The sequence below is a fragment of the Rhinichthys klamathensis genome, unplaced genomic scaffold, assembly GCF_029890125.1.
Source record: "Rhinichthys klamathensis goyatoka isolate OS25496 unplaced genomic scaffold, OSU_Roscu_1.1 h1tg000001l_1, whole genome shotgun sequence".
Lineage (NCBI taxonomy): Eukaryota > Metazoa > Chordata > Actinopteri > Cypriniformes > Leuciscidae > Rhinichthys > Rhinichthys klamathensis.
The window spans coordinates 2422517-2441036 of NW_026606555.1; the positions used below are offsets into that span (position 1 = coordinate 2422517).

General features: G+C 40.2%; 1 protein-coding gene across 2 annotated transcripts; it reads left to right on the forward strand.

Annotated features, from left to right (window-relative positions):
* Positions 1-378: 378 nt before the first annotated feature.
* Positions 379-17524, forward strand: pcmt (protein-L-isoaspartate (D-aspartate) O-methyltransferase). 2 transcript variants are annotated; one of them, XM_056246091.1, is made up of 8 exons: positions 379-578; positions 2261-2365; positions 9046-9077; positions 9171-9275; positions 10693-10813; positions 11838-11923; positions 15255-15470; positions 17114-17524. In XM_056246091.1, exons 1-7 carry the CDS (start codon positions 413-415, stop codon positions 15432-15434), a joined length of 795 nt encoding a protein of 264 aa, XP_056102066.1. In that variant the 5' UTR covers positions 379-412; the 3' UTR covers positions 15435-15470; positions 17114-17524. The 2 variants fall into 2 exon arrangements, with proteins under 2 accessions (XP_056102066.1, XP_056102065.1); XM_056246090.1 differs by having other exon boundaries at positions 381-578; positions 15255-15424.
* Positions 17525-18520: the final 996 nt, after the last annotated feature.

An 18520-nucleotide genomic window follows, 5' to 3' on the forward strand; every position in this document is an offset into this window, starting at 1 on the left:
CTGTTAGGCAGTAGCACCCCTGCGCTGGGTGCGCCCCTTCCCCTATAACTGAGGAGCTAATTTGTGTGCATCTGTGTGAAACACGCATAAAAAAAGAACGACAGAAAGAACGGCTCCCCTTCAGCCGCGACTCGGCTCCCATCGTTCATGTTTATGAGCCGTTCAAAAGAATCGGTTCGTTCGCGAACGTCACAACTCTACAAATCATAATGCCTTACGTCACCCTGATAATGCGCTCGTGCTTTCCTCCTGCTGGCAGCGCAGAGCACAGCGAATCTGCCCCTATCTAGAGTTGCCAAGCCCGAAAATGCACACAAATGTGCTCATAATGTCATAATACGGCTGAAAACAGACTGTGCGGAATGAATGACGCAGCGGGGAGCCGTTAAGAGCGTTACGGGAGTAACGGGACATGTCTGGTGACGTATCGGTTCTGGAAGCGGTAACGGTCGTGGGAAGGGCGTTGTGCGCAGGCGCGGCGCTGACAGCCGCACTCTACCTGATCCGCAGAGTGTGTTCAGTAATGGCGTGGAAATCCGGAGGAGCGAGCCATGCGGAGCTCGTCAACAACCTCCGCAGTAAGTCTAGCCCGTCTTGCGTGATCAAAAGAGCAAACGCAGTCATTTGTTTCGCTTAGTAACGGGGGTTTGTTTACTTCAGTGCGGTGAGGGAAAGTGCGTTTCCGTGTGAACTAGCATCGCGTTGCATCTGAGGGGAAAGTGCGCTGTAACGTTACGTGTGAGGATGGCATGGGGTGACTGCATCTCACCGTTGTTCGTTCGTGCGTGTGTGTGTGTGTGTGTGTGTCGTTATGTCAGACAAGCACACGACTGCTGTTTAAAACTTACGCTGTGCTTCAGTGCTCTTCATTTTGTTAGCTAGCTGTTAGCTGTCTAATGTGTGTTCGTCACTCATCAAACCACATGCGAATCGTCTGCTCTGTTTATATAATGGCTGTGGTATATGTGTTATGCCTCATTTCTGTTCATATTTTCAACAAAGATATCTTGTGGGTTTTCTACACATTGGTCACATAGTACTTCGCACCTTTGGCGTTTATCTCTTGAATCTATAATTTACTCGTTCCTGCAGGCATATTTAGTTTATATACAATGAGAAGGCAAGACACGGTTATTGTACAAATGTTTCGTCGTTTAATGCTCGCATGTGCTGTTTTTATTAGAGGAGTTGTTCAGTGGGCGTGGCACACCACGTGTCACTGTATGATGACGTCACACAGCTTAGTACTTTAATATTAATGCTGCGAAAAAATATATATAACGTTATATATAAATATATATAACGTTAATGCTGCGTTTATTAGCCACACAACATTTCTTATGTAATGTTTAGTTCTCTCTCATGAAACCAAAAATATGATTTTGTTTTATAAATGTATTCTTTTGGCTCAATCGCTGTGAATGCATCTCTAATACATTCATATAATTAGTATTTTTAACTAATCTAACAGTTGACCATTGGCCAGAGAGACTAATAATACTCATATGGCATGTAGCCCGTCCTCCTGAACTCTTGGCTTTACTCTGAGGTCAAGTGGCCAGTCTGCTATATTTAGTCCTGCTTGCTAATTCAAGTATCACTGTTACTGTCGCTGATACTTAGGGTTTGCGATTTGAACAAACTCCTAGTCCTAAGAGCTAAACGTGTAACTTGTCCTACCGGTGGAAGTCGATTGTTTCTCTCACCATTATGTGCCGGAACATGTTTAATTCTTGGTTGCACCGTGCAGTTTGTGTAATTTATTAAGGTCACTTTGGATTAAAAAGGTAATCAAGTACGAACGGTACTAAGAACAGTATAAAGAACAATTCTATTTCCCCTTAAGCCTTAAATATATAATTAAATTTAACTTAAATAAATGTATATTAAGGTCTCAGACCTTCCGTCTGCGAGTGTAAATGTGTAGTATTTACTATATTCAGATAGGCACAGACTGTTATAAATAGTATGCAAGTTTTGAATGCCAGCGTAGGATTGCTGGCGTGCCGCACGGTTTTGTTGCTCTGGTATTTCCGATACCGCGAATGAATGAACGATTGACTGAATGACATTGAATTGACTGAATGAATGATATTTTGAAGAATGTTGTTCACACAATCACCAAGTGCTGTGAAGCTGCATATGAGTCCCATTGGAAATCTCTTGGAAGCGAACTTGAAAAAGCTTGTACATTATACATACACCATTATGCATATGAAACGAGGATAAACCTATATGAATGTGTGTGTTTTCTGTCCAGAGAATGGGATCATTAAATCGGACCGTGTATATGAAGTCATGTTGGCCACAGATCGTGCTCATTTCTCCAAATGCAATCCATATATGGACTCGCCACAATCTATAGGTAAGTTCCAGTCCAGACTGAGGGGGCTTTCACACTAGCACTTTTGGTGCGCACCCGGGTTCGAATGACGTCGGAGTTCGGTTCGTTTGGATGATGTGAACGCTGTCTTCCGAACTCGAGTGCGTACCCGCGAACCGTACTCGGGTCCGCTTAAAAAGGTGGTCTGGGGTACGGTTCATGTGAACTCCAGTACGGTTCGCTGCTGATATGAACGCAATCGAACCAAACCGCGGAAGTGAACCGCTATTGATGACGTATAATGTATAATGTGGTCGACAGGACAGTCGTCAGTGTGTGTGTGTGTGTGTGTGTGTGTGTGTGTGTGTGTGTGTGTACACTTACCTTGACGAAAAGCGGGATTGACGCACTGCAAGCAGAGAGATGATTTATGCTTGCCTTCGCAAAAATTGTCTTCGGCTGACAGCTGTCTTTGGAACGATTTTAGTACTTTTGCGGCAGACATACCCAAGTGTGTTTCTGTATCTTTTCTTTGAAAACAAAACCAAAGGTTAAAGAACAAATGTGAAGCGATCAATTCTATCCATTTTGACGCCTTTTCATTCATAACGGCGCCGCCGGTTACCAAGCAACTTGATTACGCGCCAGCTGCAGCTTGATGACGCAAGCGTACCGCGGTTCGGATACAAATAATATTTGTGAACACAGTCCATCGGGGGCAGGGGGGAGCAATCGAACTCGGGTTCGGAACAGGCAATCGAACCAAGTGTGAAAGCGCCCTGAGTTATCATTTTGTCAACACAATGTCATCTACAGCTGTGTTGCTCTCGTTATAGTCTACACTTCCAGCGCCCAGTGTGGCCAAAGTGCATTCAGACTCATTTTCCATTGATGAAACTCCCGGTTTCTGTTTTTGCTGCTAGTATTCTCAAAGCATTTTATCTAGAGTTCTCCTAAATAGCAGTTAATGTTCTTAGGTGAAAGTTTTCTCTTAAAGGAGAACTCCGGCGCAAAATGAACCTTTGGTCTAATAAAACATTGGTACCTAGTCAACCGTTCTCTGAGATTTGTTTTCATGATAATCGAATGTAAAGAGTTTAATCTCTAAAAACGGTTTAGCGTATAACGCTAGTAATGGGGGCATTTAATAAGTAAAAAGAAATCGCTAGTTTATACCACTAACAAGGCTCAAAATAGCCCCACACGAACACAGTAACATAATGAGGGTCCCTACATGCAAAACGAAGCATTGAGAACTTTGTAAGTGTACAGACCGTTTAATAAGAAGATAAAGATAAAGACAGTCCACTTCGTGTATACAGGCAGGAGCCATCTTTGGAAAACAGTCTCGACTAATCAAACCACGAACGACGTGCTAATGAGCTGAACTGTATGAAGTTCAGTGAACTTCTGAACCATAGACATAATAAATACATACATAGACGCCCTATTGGCCGCTGGAGCGTACGTCAACGGCGCCGCCATGTTGAGGATGGCAACTTTCCTATACCTCTTATACCGGGAATTGAGAAAAATGCCTGTTTTGTGCGCTGTTTGGGGCTGTACACATCGCCACACAATTGAAAACAGCTTTTTGAGGAATTCCCTTTCACAAGCAAGACTGAACGTTTGTTTTTGGTTGTATTTGGTCATGATTTAATTAGTAATAGTAACGTTCAGAGGATAAATTTAAAAATACTACTGTTATTGTGTCACGAAATGTAGTTTTAATAGTTTTTCAGTCGACAATGTAGTTGTTTAAAGCTCAAATATGTGGTTTGTTTATAAAGAGAGCGCCTATTTAAAAATTTGATCTGACGTTTTCGGAGTTGTAAGATGCGCTCAGCGCTCGTCTACCCCGCCTGGAACAGCCGGACCTCGGCCAGTGCTTCTGAAGTGTTGACGCTGACTCGGATGTCTGTAGTCTAGTGGTTAAACATGAGATATAATTCGTCTTGTGTATATCTAACAGGCGATCTTTGGTCTCATTAATCTATAAATGGTTCCCTGGTAAATCGTTTTGGCTGAGGGCAAAGTGAAGTTTCATAACTTTATATTTAGGCTATTTTAACGTTGTATCCTGCAGCTGTTTGTTTGACTGAAGCTACTTCTGTTATACTGATCAATAAAACTGAAATTTAACAAAAAGAGTTAAATATTAAAGTCACTATTTAACTTATTTTTTATTGTGTATATTCTGTAATTGATATTTCTTATTCTATTGCTATTATTATAGTATTATTAATAAACTATGCTATTATCAATATTTTTATGATTGTATTATTGTACTTATGATATTATATAATTATACTATTCATTACTATTTTATTTGCTGTATACTATTTGTTTATTTTATTGACTAAACTATTTACTATTACTTCTCACTTTATGTTATATTTACTATTTGCATTGCACTAGTTGTACCGTAACATTTGTATTATTATAAAGGATCCATCAGTTATCTTTGTTATTGCTAAAATCTGGTCAATCGCAGAAAATGATTTTTCCACAATAAGAAAACTTAAATTATATCTCAGTATGGGGGTCTTCACCATTCTTATCCAAGAATAAAAAGCCAGATACATGACAAGCCTGAGCTTAATTGACCATTCTTTATTAAAAAAATTATTTTACAAGTCTAACTATCGAGATTTTAAATAACTAGAGATGGAACTTTTTGTACACCACATACAAACACTGAAATCGGTTGATAAATGTAAAAACAGTTTGTTTTTATCCAGAAAAAACGCAGCTCCCCCGTTTACTTACATTTGATTACAGTGCAGTCTTGCCCTCCGCAAAATGGCGGACCCGTTGACGTATCGCAGCAACGTTCCAAAGCGGCCAATAGGGCGTCTATGTATTTATTATGTCTATGTTCTGAACTGTATGAATGGCGTTCGTGGTTTGACTAGTTGAGACTGTTTTCCAAAGATGGCTCCTGCCTGTATACACGAAGTGGACTGTCTTTATCTTTATCTTCTTATTAAACGGTCTGTACACTTACAAAGTTCTCAATGCTTCGTTTTGCATGTAGGGACCCTCATTATGTTACTGTGTTCGTGTGGGGCTATTTTGAGTCTTGTTAGTGGTATAAACTAGCGATTTATTTTTACTTAATAGATGCCCCCATTACTAGCGTTATACGCTAAACAGTTTTTAGAGATAAAACTCTTTACATTCGATTATCATGAAAACAAATCTCAGAGAACGGTTGACTAGGTACCAATGTTTTATTAGACCAAAGGTTCATTTTGCGCCGGAGTTCTCCTTTAAACCCATTCACAAAGCTGAGACCAACTTTACTGTGGAATAGAGAGAAGTCTTAAGCTATAAGAGAAAGGGCGGGGCTGATCTCGTTGCTATGGATGATGTCATCACGGTTACTAAGTATGACCACAGTGTGTCACAGCACATTTCGTATGTTTCTTCATTGAAAAACAGACTGGGGAGAGAGGAACTGTTATAACGTAAAATATGTGAAAAATAATGCATTTTTTTGAACAATCAAGCATGAAAACATATTCTAGTACACCCCAAAAACAGAGTCAAGTCTTGGTGAAAGGGTATAATAGGTCCCCTTTAATAAAGATGATTGTGTGTCGAGGTGATGCGTGCAGTGTTGACGTCTTCAAGCTGTTATAAAGCAATGTGGCGTCTGTCCCTTCAATGGTAGAGTGAGTTTACGTGCACGGCTAACCCGGTTATGCTTAATAAGCCCACAGTGCACGTGATCATGGAAACGCGTTAACCCGTTTTCCTCCACCAGAGGAAGGTCATGAACGCATAGACTGATCGCCACAGCTGGATTTTTGGCCCTTACTTCGATTCCGCCCCGCATGTAAACGCATTAACCTGCTTTCTGTCAGCTTATTGAAGTGCGCGTGTGTTATATGTGACAGGAACGCATCCTTACTGTGGATTTAAAGGTGTGGTAAGCAATGTTTGAAATTTGGTCGGACCGACACAACAACAAACATGTAGCCAATCAGCATTAGGGGGCGTATGATGATTGTGGAGGAGAGAGAACGAGCAAGAGGGAGATTTGAAGAGAGACTGTAGAAAGAGAGATGGCCGAGAGACATTACAAAAGAGAAAAGCTCAGAAGAAATCACTGGAAATGAAGGGTTATGTCTGGGCAAGAGCTTTAGGACCCGTGTTAATGTTAGCAAAGCTTTCCAGCGCTGGAGAGAGAGAAGCAGCAAGGCCTGAAAACAGGCGCAGATGTTGCGTTGATTCGGGTCCACATGTGAGTAACACTGGGTTTGAGGTAGAGTCCTGCGCGGGACTGTTTTCTTCATCCCGCTCCCGCCCGCGCCCGCCGAATTTTTGACCATTACCGCCCGCTCCCGCAACGTATGTGTTACACTCCCGCCCGCTCCCGCAATATGTATGTCCACTCCCGCCCGCACCCGCAAAACTCGGAGAATTTATTCCCGCACAATAATAGAGATGCACTGACTTTGTGTCTTCTCCCGTCCCGCAGGAAAAAAACGCGTATTTGTATTGCTATTGTTAAAGAGATTCATGGGGTTGTTGGTTTCGTTTCCCTGGCCTGCATGTATTCTGACGCACTGATCAGGAAGATTAATAGTAAATGTCAGACTTGCCTTGCTCAGGTTTTGTGCTGTAAATACCTCGTTTAAGGTTCTTTTCCACATCATTGACATCTCCATCATGTCGTTAGGCTACCTCCCAATCCCGCAGGGGTTTTATTTGTCCGCCCATTCCCGCCCGCAGCAAAGTTCAAACCGCCCGCTCCCGCGAGATTTGCGTTGGGTCCCGCGGGACCCGGCGGGACCCAATCCCAATGCAGCCCTCTAGTTTGAGGGTCATGTGTGTCTGGAGCTGTTGGACACTAACAACCAACTCTTGTTTGCATTTATTCGTCTATGCATGTTCATTTTTTGAGCTTCTTTCTCGTTTGTTCATCATCTTCGCTTTATTTTTCGTGAAGATGATGAATGATCAACAGGGTTTCCGCGGAGTCATAAAAAGTCATAAAACGTCTTAAATTTAATAATACGAATTTTAGGACAATAAAAAGTCATAAAAACGTCCGGATTTTCCATACAAGGTCATAAATTACATTTAGCCACTTAAATTGATATGCTCATTCATTCATTATCGCGATATAATTTTTTCTTTATAAAACGATATCAAGAGTTCGATAAATGTTCGATAATGTTTATGCGGCAAAAGCGGAACGAAAGTCATTTGAACCGCGCGCGCCTCACGGACCGTTTATCCGCTCGGCTCAAAGTCCAAACGGCAGCGCAGCGCGATCAAGCTCACTAGAGCAGACGCGTTTACTCTGATCGGCCTCGCTCACGAGATCCAGTGAGAAGCGCTTGAGTTCAGCGAAGAACACACATGTCTGAGTGATTTAAACCAGTTTAAAGGCAGATGAAACAGTGCTGACAAACAGGAGAAACACTGTGCGCAACGATACAGTCAGAAAGCTTTTCCGTCTACAAATTACCATCATTTACCATGGATTTACTGCAACGTTAGCCTAGTATATTAACTGCACCATGAAATGTGGGATACCGGTATATGTATTAAAGGACTAATGGATATAAATACAGTATTTAGGCTACTGTTTTTCATACATTTCATGAAGATATGTGCCGTCAAAGTCAGGCAACACAAACCTGTTTCAAGACTTGAAACAATATCCCCCATTAGCACATGCAGAAACCAAGAAATTCATTTTCCAATAAAGATATTAATTTTGTTAAGGATAAATGACAAATGTTTGAATGTTCTACCTCATATTTGTGAAATGTTCACCTGTTTGGTTAGTGATTATCATGCTATCTTCTGACAATAAAGAGTAGTTTAAAACCACAATTAACGCTCTGGTTTCTACAACTTTCACTTAGGAGCAAAAATCTGCCTTTAAACTTGAAAGAAATAAAGATTTGACATTTATCGTGATAATTATCGATATCGACTGGTATATTATTGTGATAATTGTTAAGTGTTGTTCCTGTGTTATTGATACTTAGGAAAAGGGAGCCTTCAGTTTGTTACTCTTAAGAAAATGGAACCTTTAAATAATGAAACTTATTAATTTAAATGAAAGTCAATAAAAAAAAAGACTTTCTTTATTTTAAGTTATTTTTCGTAATTCGTGTAGGTCATAAATTTAAATCATAATGGTCATAAAAAGGTCTTAAAAAGTCTTAAATTTGACTGACTAAACCTTGCAGAAACCCTGGATCAATGAATGTTTGTTTGGGTTGATGTTCATCCATGACGTTGAGAATAACTGCACCTTACAGCGCATCCAGACAGAGCGAGAGTTTTGCAGTAAGGGAGGAGGAGATGTATCGCATACTCTTCTCTTGAAGCAGAAGCGAAATGCTGCATTTGTAACTGCATGAGAGGATAATAGCCATAGGTTTCCCGCTGACATGTTGCAATACTCTTCTTCAGTTTTTAATGCTTTATTTAACATCACAACCGCCATAACAAATGAAATAATCAGAGACAGATACACAGATTATTACGTTTTGACGTCACCACGGGGAAATAACCTGATTTATATTCATAAAGTCTTGTAAACGACGTGGTTCTCGGGTTATTGACGATTCAATAAGCTGGTTTGAGTAAGTTCTCAGAGGTCTGGTGTGTGTGTGTGTGAACAGTGTTAGTCTGGTGATTCTGCTGATGTGTTTTCTTTTTGGCATGAAGGTCTGTTTTGTAATTTCGTACAGGTTACCAAGCAACAATCAGTGCACCACATATGGTAAGTTAAACCGCTTCTGTGGGTTATCATGATCTGTAATAGCCGGCGTTGTCCTGTTTGAGGCGCTGATGAACGCTCATCTGTGTGCTGCAGCACGCATACGCTCTAGAGCTGCTCCACGATCACCTGTATGAGGGAGCGAAGGCTCTGGATGTGGGATCCGGCTCGGGAATCCTGTCCGTCTGCTTCGCCAGAATGGTGAGTCACTTCACTTCCTATCGCACACATGGGATTGCTTAGGATTTTCACCTTTCTGTTACATGAATTGTAATGGAGTGCAATGCAAACAATCATAGCATGTAAATTAGGTTCCTACATTAGAACAGTTAAACTGTGTGTGTGTGTGTGTGTATGGTACAGAGGACCGAACCTGCAAAAATAAATGAACACATGGAGAGACCTAATTTTTTTTTGGTTTTCAGAGAATTACGTTCTTATTGATTTCTTTAAAAATACAATTATTTACTCCTACAATTATATATTATTGCATTCTCTTTTTTATTTATTCTTGTTGGTTTTAGTCCCTTTTTTTCTGTTTTACTTTCATTTTGCTATATTTATTATTACAAGTACATACAAATAAATAAAAATACTTACAAATTAGGGCTGCTCGATTATGGAAAAAAATCATAATCACGATTATTTTGGTCAGTATTGAAATCACGATTATTTAACAATTATTTCACATGACTTTGGGAACGTGTTGCATTTATTAAAAAGATTTATTTAAACAATTCTTAAAAAAAATCAAAATCTTTAACTATTAAAATAAATAATATAACAGATAATACTTCATTAAGTATTTTAATAATTCATGCAGGTCATAATGCACTTATAACGAGGGAAATTCCCCCGCAAACATTGATTCACTTTAGCATGTAGATTGTATGAGTAGCCTAAATTAATCCACACAGATTATCAAATCAATCATTTTAAAACTTTCTCCAAGACGCAATTTCACAAACCGCGTGAGTGTTCAGCGGCGCCGCGTCTTCTCTCTCTCCGTCTCTCAACATCATGCGTTGGACAAGGCAAGCGTCGAACCTACATTCTCGCGTTTAGGAGTCGGGACATGACGGGATTGTCACTTGCACCAGCATTACTAAAGTTGATCATTTTCACTTCTTTTTAAGTCTTATCAGTTTAAACATTCAAGCGGAGAGAGTTGATGTGCGCGTGTCATTGTGCTGCTGAAACCACAATCGTTGCACCCTGGCGAATTGTCTCCATCGAGTAAGCGCTTGATAAAGCTTGCCCTGCACTCGCTGCTTGTCCACTTGTAAATATGCCTCTCCATATTTAGTGGTATAAAATTAGCCCAATCCTCTGAGTAACTAACAGCTCCAACAGGTTTACATATGGACACTGGTGACTCTTCTTTTTTGGCTTTGTTCATCATGTATGTCTGTGTAGACCAATTTTTTTTCTTTTTTTTTCTTTTAAAGTTCCTGTAGTGGGAAAGGAATTCATTTAAAACTGAATAAATGCCATAATTCTACTATTAGATATGGATGAATATTGTGTATGTATTTCATGCCTGCATGTATTTACTTCTGGCAGTTTGTACACCCGTAGTATGTGTGCATTTCAGCGGATGTGTTGTGGTGTGTTACAGGTCGGGCCGAGGGGGAAGGTGATTGGCATTGATCATATAAAGGAGCTGGTGGAAGATTCAGAAACTAATGTAAAGAAGGACGACCCTAGTTTGATCTCTTCAGGGAGAATCAGACTCCTCGGTTTGTCCACATCTTTGGTCTCTCACAATTGTTTTTGGCTGTTTTACATCATGTTCTTTATAATGTGTTCATTTTTTAGATATGCAGAAATCAATATCAGTCAGAAATTAAATATTTCTGCACATCTAAAAAATGAACAGTTAATAAATTTAAACAGAAACAAAACTAAGTTCATTTAATAGTAAAACCTAGTTTAAACATCAGAACATTATAGGCCTGGTTTCACAGACAGGGTTTAGATTAAGCCAGGATTAGGCCTTTGTTCAATTAGGACATTTAAGTAGCTTTTATAAACGTGCCTTAGAAAAAAAACATTACTGGTGTGCAGCTTGAGACGAAACAATGGCACTGACATATTTTAAGATTGTAAGTGCAAGTTGATTTCAGTTAAAACAGCTCAAACATGCATTTTAGTCTGAGACTAGACTTAATCCTTGTCTGTGAAACCAGTGCTACAGCTGCGACTGCACGTCGTGTACTGAACTGATCAAACACAGGGCTTTGTGTATGTAGACATGAATGAATACATGTAGTGGCAGACCAGGGGGAAAACAACCACTGATAAGCACAAATATGAATGCATTCTGGAAATAAGACCAAAAAAATGCCAAATTTCCATTTGGACAAAATGAGACCGAACGTTTGTCTCTAAGTACGAAATTGAAAACTTGAAAAAACGTAATTTTTGCTTACTGAAAATAAAATTTGAATTTGGAGTTCTGAAAAAGTAGGATTTTTACTGAAAAATTAAAATAATAATTGCAGCTTGGAAATAAGTTAATGAATTTTTTATTAACATTTTATTTTTTTATATTTAATATTTTCATAAATCCATTCCTTAGATTTTCTCTCATAGTCATCGCAATTGCCATAAAAGTGTGGGACTAGTTATTTTTGTCATTTGGCAGTGTGTTATATTCAGAGGGAGGCAGTACACTATAGGGACAGAACAGAACCGTTATATGGGCTCAGCTGTGGTGTTGTGTAATACTGTGTGTGTGTGTGTGTGTGTGTGTGTGTGCAGTTGGAGATGGAAGAATGGGCCTTCCAGAAGAAGCACCTTATGACGCCATACACGTCGGAGCCGCAGCCCCCACAGTGCCACAAGCAGTATGTGTCCTTTAAATCACTAATACACTTTGCACCTTAAGCAGGAACTTTAAATGAATTAATCACCCAGATATTAAAATTCTGTCATCATTTATTCGCCCTGCATCTGAGACATGTTCTGGATTTGAATGTCTTTTTTCATCTTTGGAACACAATTTTATTTACAAAACTTCCACTTCCAAAAATATTTTCGTTTGTGTTCCTTAGTAAAAACGGATGTTATAGAGGTTTGGAGAATTATCAAGGTGAATAATTAGTGTTCATTTTTGGGTGAACTATCCCTTTAAGGTTTGAAGTCAGGGGGTTTTTGTCTTGCTCTGTGTGGTTGAATTTAAAGAAAACGCATCCATGTCGTTATTCCACCCCCAAATAAAAAAAGAAAGAAATTATATTTTGCATCAAGGAAATAAAGCCTTGTTTAGGACCATTAAAGGTGCTATATGTAACTTTTCTTCTAAAATGAATCCTTTTTTTATTGCCTGTGTGTGAAGGGGTTGTAATCACACATTACAATGATCCACTTGTCGGGTTTTGCTATTACCTCTGAAGGCCAGTATTCCTATTTCTATGTGAAGTCTCCGGGTCGTATTTTCTGCGAAATCCATCGGATGTGACGTGCATGCGCGCTCCCGAGCCTCTCTCCTTTTTATATACAGTCTATGCGACGGCACTGCAGCTGACGACATGAGTCTGATAACACCCAAAACGACCTGCCTCCAGCACAACACACACTCCAACACAAACTCCACATAAATATACAAAACAAAACAATAATGTATCTGCTGAAGCTCGTCTGGCCAAACATGAATCGGATCGACTTAGGACGAAAACACGGATCAACATCGGCAGAGCGTTTGAACTATGGAGAGACCTCCGCTATTTTTGTGATAAATTACAAGTTTTCAGATATACTGAAATAATGGTAAAATGTAACGTTATCATGGTACGAGCATGGAGCATTAGTTCAACGTCAAGCTGATAAAAGTAGCCTATTATTGTAACGTTGCAGTGGGAGTTTACATGAGGTTCCAGCATGTTGTGTGATGCTTTCTCCGGTGTTTTGAAAGTCTCAGTGTGGCCGGTACCATGAGTACCATGTACCATGCTCTTGTAAAAATTGGTTGCAATCTGAAACATCACCGATAGAGGCTGCTAAAAAATACATATAGCACCTTTAAGATTTTCGGCTTTGTAATTTTTTTTTTTTTTTTTTTTTTTATGACAATTAAGCACGTATTTCCACAAATTTTCCATATTCCATTCGTAATTCCATTTGTGGAGGGTTGAATGAGGACACAAACCAAACTGATTTGCGCTGCACGCGTTCTCCGGAGGGTGTTTATTAGAGTGCGGATCGGGCCGCATTTTTCTGTCCGAGCCCGGCCCGCGTCCGACAGGGCAGTAACCGAACCCGACGGGCATTAAGATATTTATGTCCGAGCCCGACTGTTAAAAATCTCTTTTTTTTTCTCATACTAATGACACGTACGTTTGTTTGTGTAGAAAGCCCGCTTTTATTTAGCAACTGGAAGGCATTCGGAAATGTTTACAGATGTGCGCGCACAAGAGGCCCAAACAAATAGCCAATTGAAATTAAATGAACAAAGCTAGGTCTACCAAAAATTGCCCAAGTTAACAGAACAAAACATTAACATAACACAAATGCAGCTTATTGAAATGAAAATCACTCTTACCATTTTTCCTCTCAAACTGTGTGGCTAATAAAACTGTAACATGGGATCTATTCACATAATCCCTCCTTCAATGTTTAGGCTAGTTTTAAAATCCAACTGAGGCCAACTTCTTTTTTTAACGTCTTCCAGCGTGTAGCCAAATATGCAATATTATGCACGCACGTGTTGCGCGTTTGTCACAGCAACATTAACAAATTTCCGCACACATGAAGATGGATGTTAGGGTGATATTTTAAATTTATTTTAATCACAAAAACAAACATTTGCATCCTGTTAAACATTCTAATAAGCTGTTTTAAATTTCAAATGTTCAATGCCTTATTGCGCCGACGTGACCGAACCCGAACGTCATTTCAAAATATGTGTCCGAACCCGGCCCGGCCCGTCGGGTCCTGTCGGGCTCGGTTCGGGTATCCATCCTCTAGTGTTTATTGAACATAAAAGAATGAAGTTCTGTGCTCACGGGTTGATGAAGTGATGTGCAGGAAAAGGAGCTGATTGGTCAATCCTCACTTGAATCTGGAGAAGCAGAGACAGAGAACACACTATTAGCATTTGCTGCAGTGGAGAACTAGCTCACCCTTTCTTTCTTATGCTCTGCTTAATGAAGCACAGGTGTGGGCGATCAGCACTTGCTCTGGCTGATGATCAATGATGAGCGTCATTACAGGAGTCACACAAGTGCCCTGTCCAAATACCCACGCTTGCGGCCTTTTGCACTTGACCATTTGAGTACTTACATTACATATTTCCTGTATTCGGCCCAAGTGTTCAAGTAGGCGTAAAGACTGCAAGTGTGTGTAGAACAGACTTTTGATCACACAATGGTACACACTTAGTCTTGCAGAAAATGCAAGTGTTTACAGAGCTTTATTTTATTTTCAATATTTTGCATTTTAAAATAAACTTCTAAATGTCTGTTCAGTAGTCGCTATGTAGCTAAGAGAAGATAAAATGTTAAAATTGTGGCGCCGCTAATTAAGTGATAAAAAAGCAGTTGCAAATGTTGTACAAAACACACACCGATAGCCTGCTCATCTTTGCTCCAATAAAATGTGCAACACTTGGGTTTACTACCACTTCCTCCTCGACATCACGCGATTTCGGGCCAAGCGAGTTCCCGAACATAATGCATGATGGGATACGCTTAGTCTCGCGCACTTCCTGTCGCGTGCACGTGCTCTCAAGTGGCCAACACTGCAAGTGTGGGTATTTGGACACGGCAATTATACTAAACACTTAAAATATAGAAAGACGGGCCACTCTTATTACTATAAATGAGAGAAAGTGCAATGCGCGACATGGCGGAATAAGTCAACGCATCACTGCTTGATTTTAAATAATCTTGATTTCAAATATGAAATTTAATCATCAGCTTGGTGAACAGTTTTGGAGAATCTGTCGTTTCCCCATTCGAAGAGCTTCAAGAGCTGCACTTGCATGACTGAAATAGCTGCGCGAGAGGCGTTTCAAAGATGGCCGCCGGGTCGAATTACTTGTATGAAAAGGACTTTGATAATACTCAGTAGTGATTCTCATTAGTTTTCCGTCAGAGTCATGCGTATATTTCTTATGATTTTAGGGTGAAGTGTGACGTGTTGGTGAGATTTACGCGTGTGTGTGTGTGTGTGTTGCAGTTGTTGGACCAGCTGAAGCCAGGCGGGCGTCTGATCCTGCCCGTCGGCCCCGCGGGGGGGAACCAGATGCTGGAGCAGTACGACAAGCTGGAGGATGGCAGCACCAAAATGAAGCCACTGATGGGCGTGATCTACGTGCCTTTAACAGACAAAGACAAGCAGTGGTCAAGGTGGAAGTGACTTCTGTCCTCTGTCCCCCTCTCCTCTAGGGCACAGGTGAAGCGTGTGGGCCGGGGCAGCAGACAGAGCGTTTGCCGCTTCACATCTGTTTCGCTGCTCCATACCATGATCAACAGATGCACAGTTTTCTTTCTTTTTTTTTACTTTAACCCTCCAGGCTGATTTGACCAAAAAACATACTATAATGTTTTTAATTACTGCTGGAATGAGCTTGTTTTAGGTTTTTTCCCCTAAAAAATGCTTTCTGAATGATGAGAAGTGAAAGCATGAACACATCAGAACCGGTTTAGGCTTGGCATTGTGGCTTTGTTCACTCTGGTGGCTCAAATCCGATGTTTTTAAAGCAGATCAGACTCAGGTTTTCGTAGTCTGAACCGCAAAAAACCCTGTGAGATCTTTCATTAAATATAGTATTGGCAGCTTTAACACTTTAACCCAACCATGACATCAATTAAAACTCAATACCTCGAAAGTCATCCCTGAACTCAATTGATTTTAGTGTTGTTTCAATTTGAGAGGTTAGTTATTGACCCTAGCACAATAGCTAATTTAGCCTTCAAATGTCCACTCTGTTAGACACATGCCATTGTGACGTGTGTCCTGTCTTATGTACAGTAGAAGTGAATGTGTAAAATGATGCATCCTTTGTTACATGATGCTAATGCAGTGGAAAAATGCCTCCGAACTGACCATTTCAGGCCTCGTGTTAACGCCTACATCATTATCATCGCGACCAATATAGATACACCAGATATGTACAAGTGCTCTGTCTGAATCCTATAGTGATGCAGGTGTGACGTCACTTTGTAGGCCAATCGGCAGTCCTCATCTGGCCCTGGTTCCCTCGAGAAAAAATCTAATAGGATTTTCCCATAGGCTTTTGGATTATCGCTAAAAACAAGCTCTGTGATCAACAGAAGTTTATTGTACTTGCTCGTTTTGTCCATCAAGATAATTATCATGGATGAACACAACTTTTATGAGTTTTGAAGCCTAAATGCAGTCGCCAGAAGTAAAAAGCTAAAGTTAGGCTAGAAACTACACCACGGTCCCACGATTCAACGTCAACTCTTTCAGTCTTCATGTAAAAGCATGTTCCCAGAAGGTTGGAGCTGGAATAGTTTGTAAGAGCATACCGAGGCTGTAAAGACGGACTGAGTTTACCGGTTCAGTGTGGTGATGTTTAATCTCCTCGACAGACTCTGTAGTCGCATTTAGACACTTGTTAGCAACCGCCTTGTTCACGACACGCAACAGCTTCAAAAAATCACGAGTGGGGTAATACTGATGTATTTAATGTCGTAGAATAAAACGTGAAAGTGTCTTGAGCTTGTGTTCACCACAGACCTTATTTCAGCCATTTAAACAAAACCCATTAAAAAAAAAACCCCACTGACTTCGGGACGATGCTAAAATGCAACTCGCTTCAGCGTTTCGGCCTACTAAGTGATGTCATGTCTGCACCATGATGATGTCATCAGAGGCAAAGTGCAGACTATCAGTCCTAATGATCGGATTTGAAAAACGAAGTGTGTGCAGTTTGAACACAGCCTATACCTTAATACCTTCAAGATTGCTGAAACTAATTTCTGCACGAGTTGTTTGCACATATAAGTGATGTTTTGTGTGTCTTTGATGTCCATAATAACTTTATTTTCTCTGTTTTCTTTTTTTTATAGGGATGAACTTTGAAAGGATGACCTGGGGATACTCATCGCACTACACATACACACACACACACACACACACACACACAGAAATGGACTTCACTGAGGAGAGCATTTATAAATGCTCAATTTCCATAACCTTTACAGTCGGACGGTCATGAAAGATGGATGTATTGATCAGATTCTTTTATTTAAAAAGGAAAAGTGGAATTGGGCTTGTGCTGAGATTTTCATGCCTGCAGTTTGAGAATTGCGTGAATGCAGTTTTTTGTTTGTTTTTCTTTTCGATTCTTGTGATGACTTCAGTATTACAGTCAGTTGGATTGTTCGTGCATCTCAGCGTATTGTAAACACAACACAGGGTCGGCCGTTGTGCTGAATCCGGCCTGATATTAAAACATAATAATTCACCGCTTCATAATGTGCAGGGATCCCTTTGCTCTACAAATCCATGTCAATAGTAGCGGCTTGTGTTTTCAGCTGAAGCATGTGCTGCCCACTGGATAATTCTGTCTAAAGATGAGCAATGAGCCACGAGAGGCCATGTTTCACCACGGTTATGGGAAGTCCTGTGGTCAAATCAGTGCAACACAGTCTCGAATGGTGTGGGATCATGGGCATATAGCAGAATAAACCTCCTACATAAAGCAGAACTATTCCTGGACGCTTACCAAATAAATAAGAATTGAAAGTTGAAATTGTGTGAAGAAAGTGCAGAATATGAGAAATTGGTTGTCTGGATCAATTATTATCACTGTAGCGTCATCACTAAAACATGTTCAAATCACCGAATGCTGCCATTATTCAGTCACAATCAGGTATTCCAGACAACAGAATGTACAAATTGTGTTTATAGAGGCGGCAGCAATATTGTAAAAGACACCAATGTTCAAAAAATAGCTACATTTATTAATAATTATAACCATGTAAAAAGAACATCCTCTGGCTGGTGATTTAGTCCATTAGCTGTAACCTTAAGCTGTTTACGGTTGCCAAGCAACACAACAACATTAACATAGACTGGTCAGCGTTCAGGTGTGTGTTCGTGGGGATCTTGCAGTGAGTGTTTTACAAGGCGTTTGTAAAAAAAAAAAAATTCTAATCAGACTTTACAGTCTGAACTAGTTTACACGTATAAATTAAAGTTTTAGAAATCAACTTCCGAGCGCAGAGGGGTAGCTCACCCGAAATAACTATTTTGTCATGATTTATTTTCTGTTCTGTGAAACAATAAGGAGATGCTTTTCCACGTGATGGAAGAGGGTGATGTTTTGTACTGTTAAAGGGATAGTTCACCCAAAAATGAAAATTCTGTCATCATTTACTCGTTCCAAGCCTGTATGATCAACACCAGGGGAGTAAATGATGACAGGATTGTCATTTTTGGGTGAACTATCCCTTTAAGCTTTTAAAAGCTTG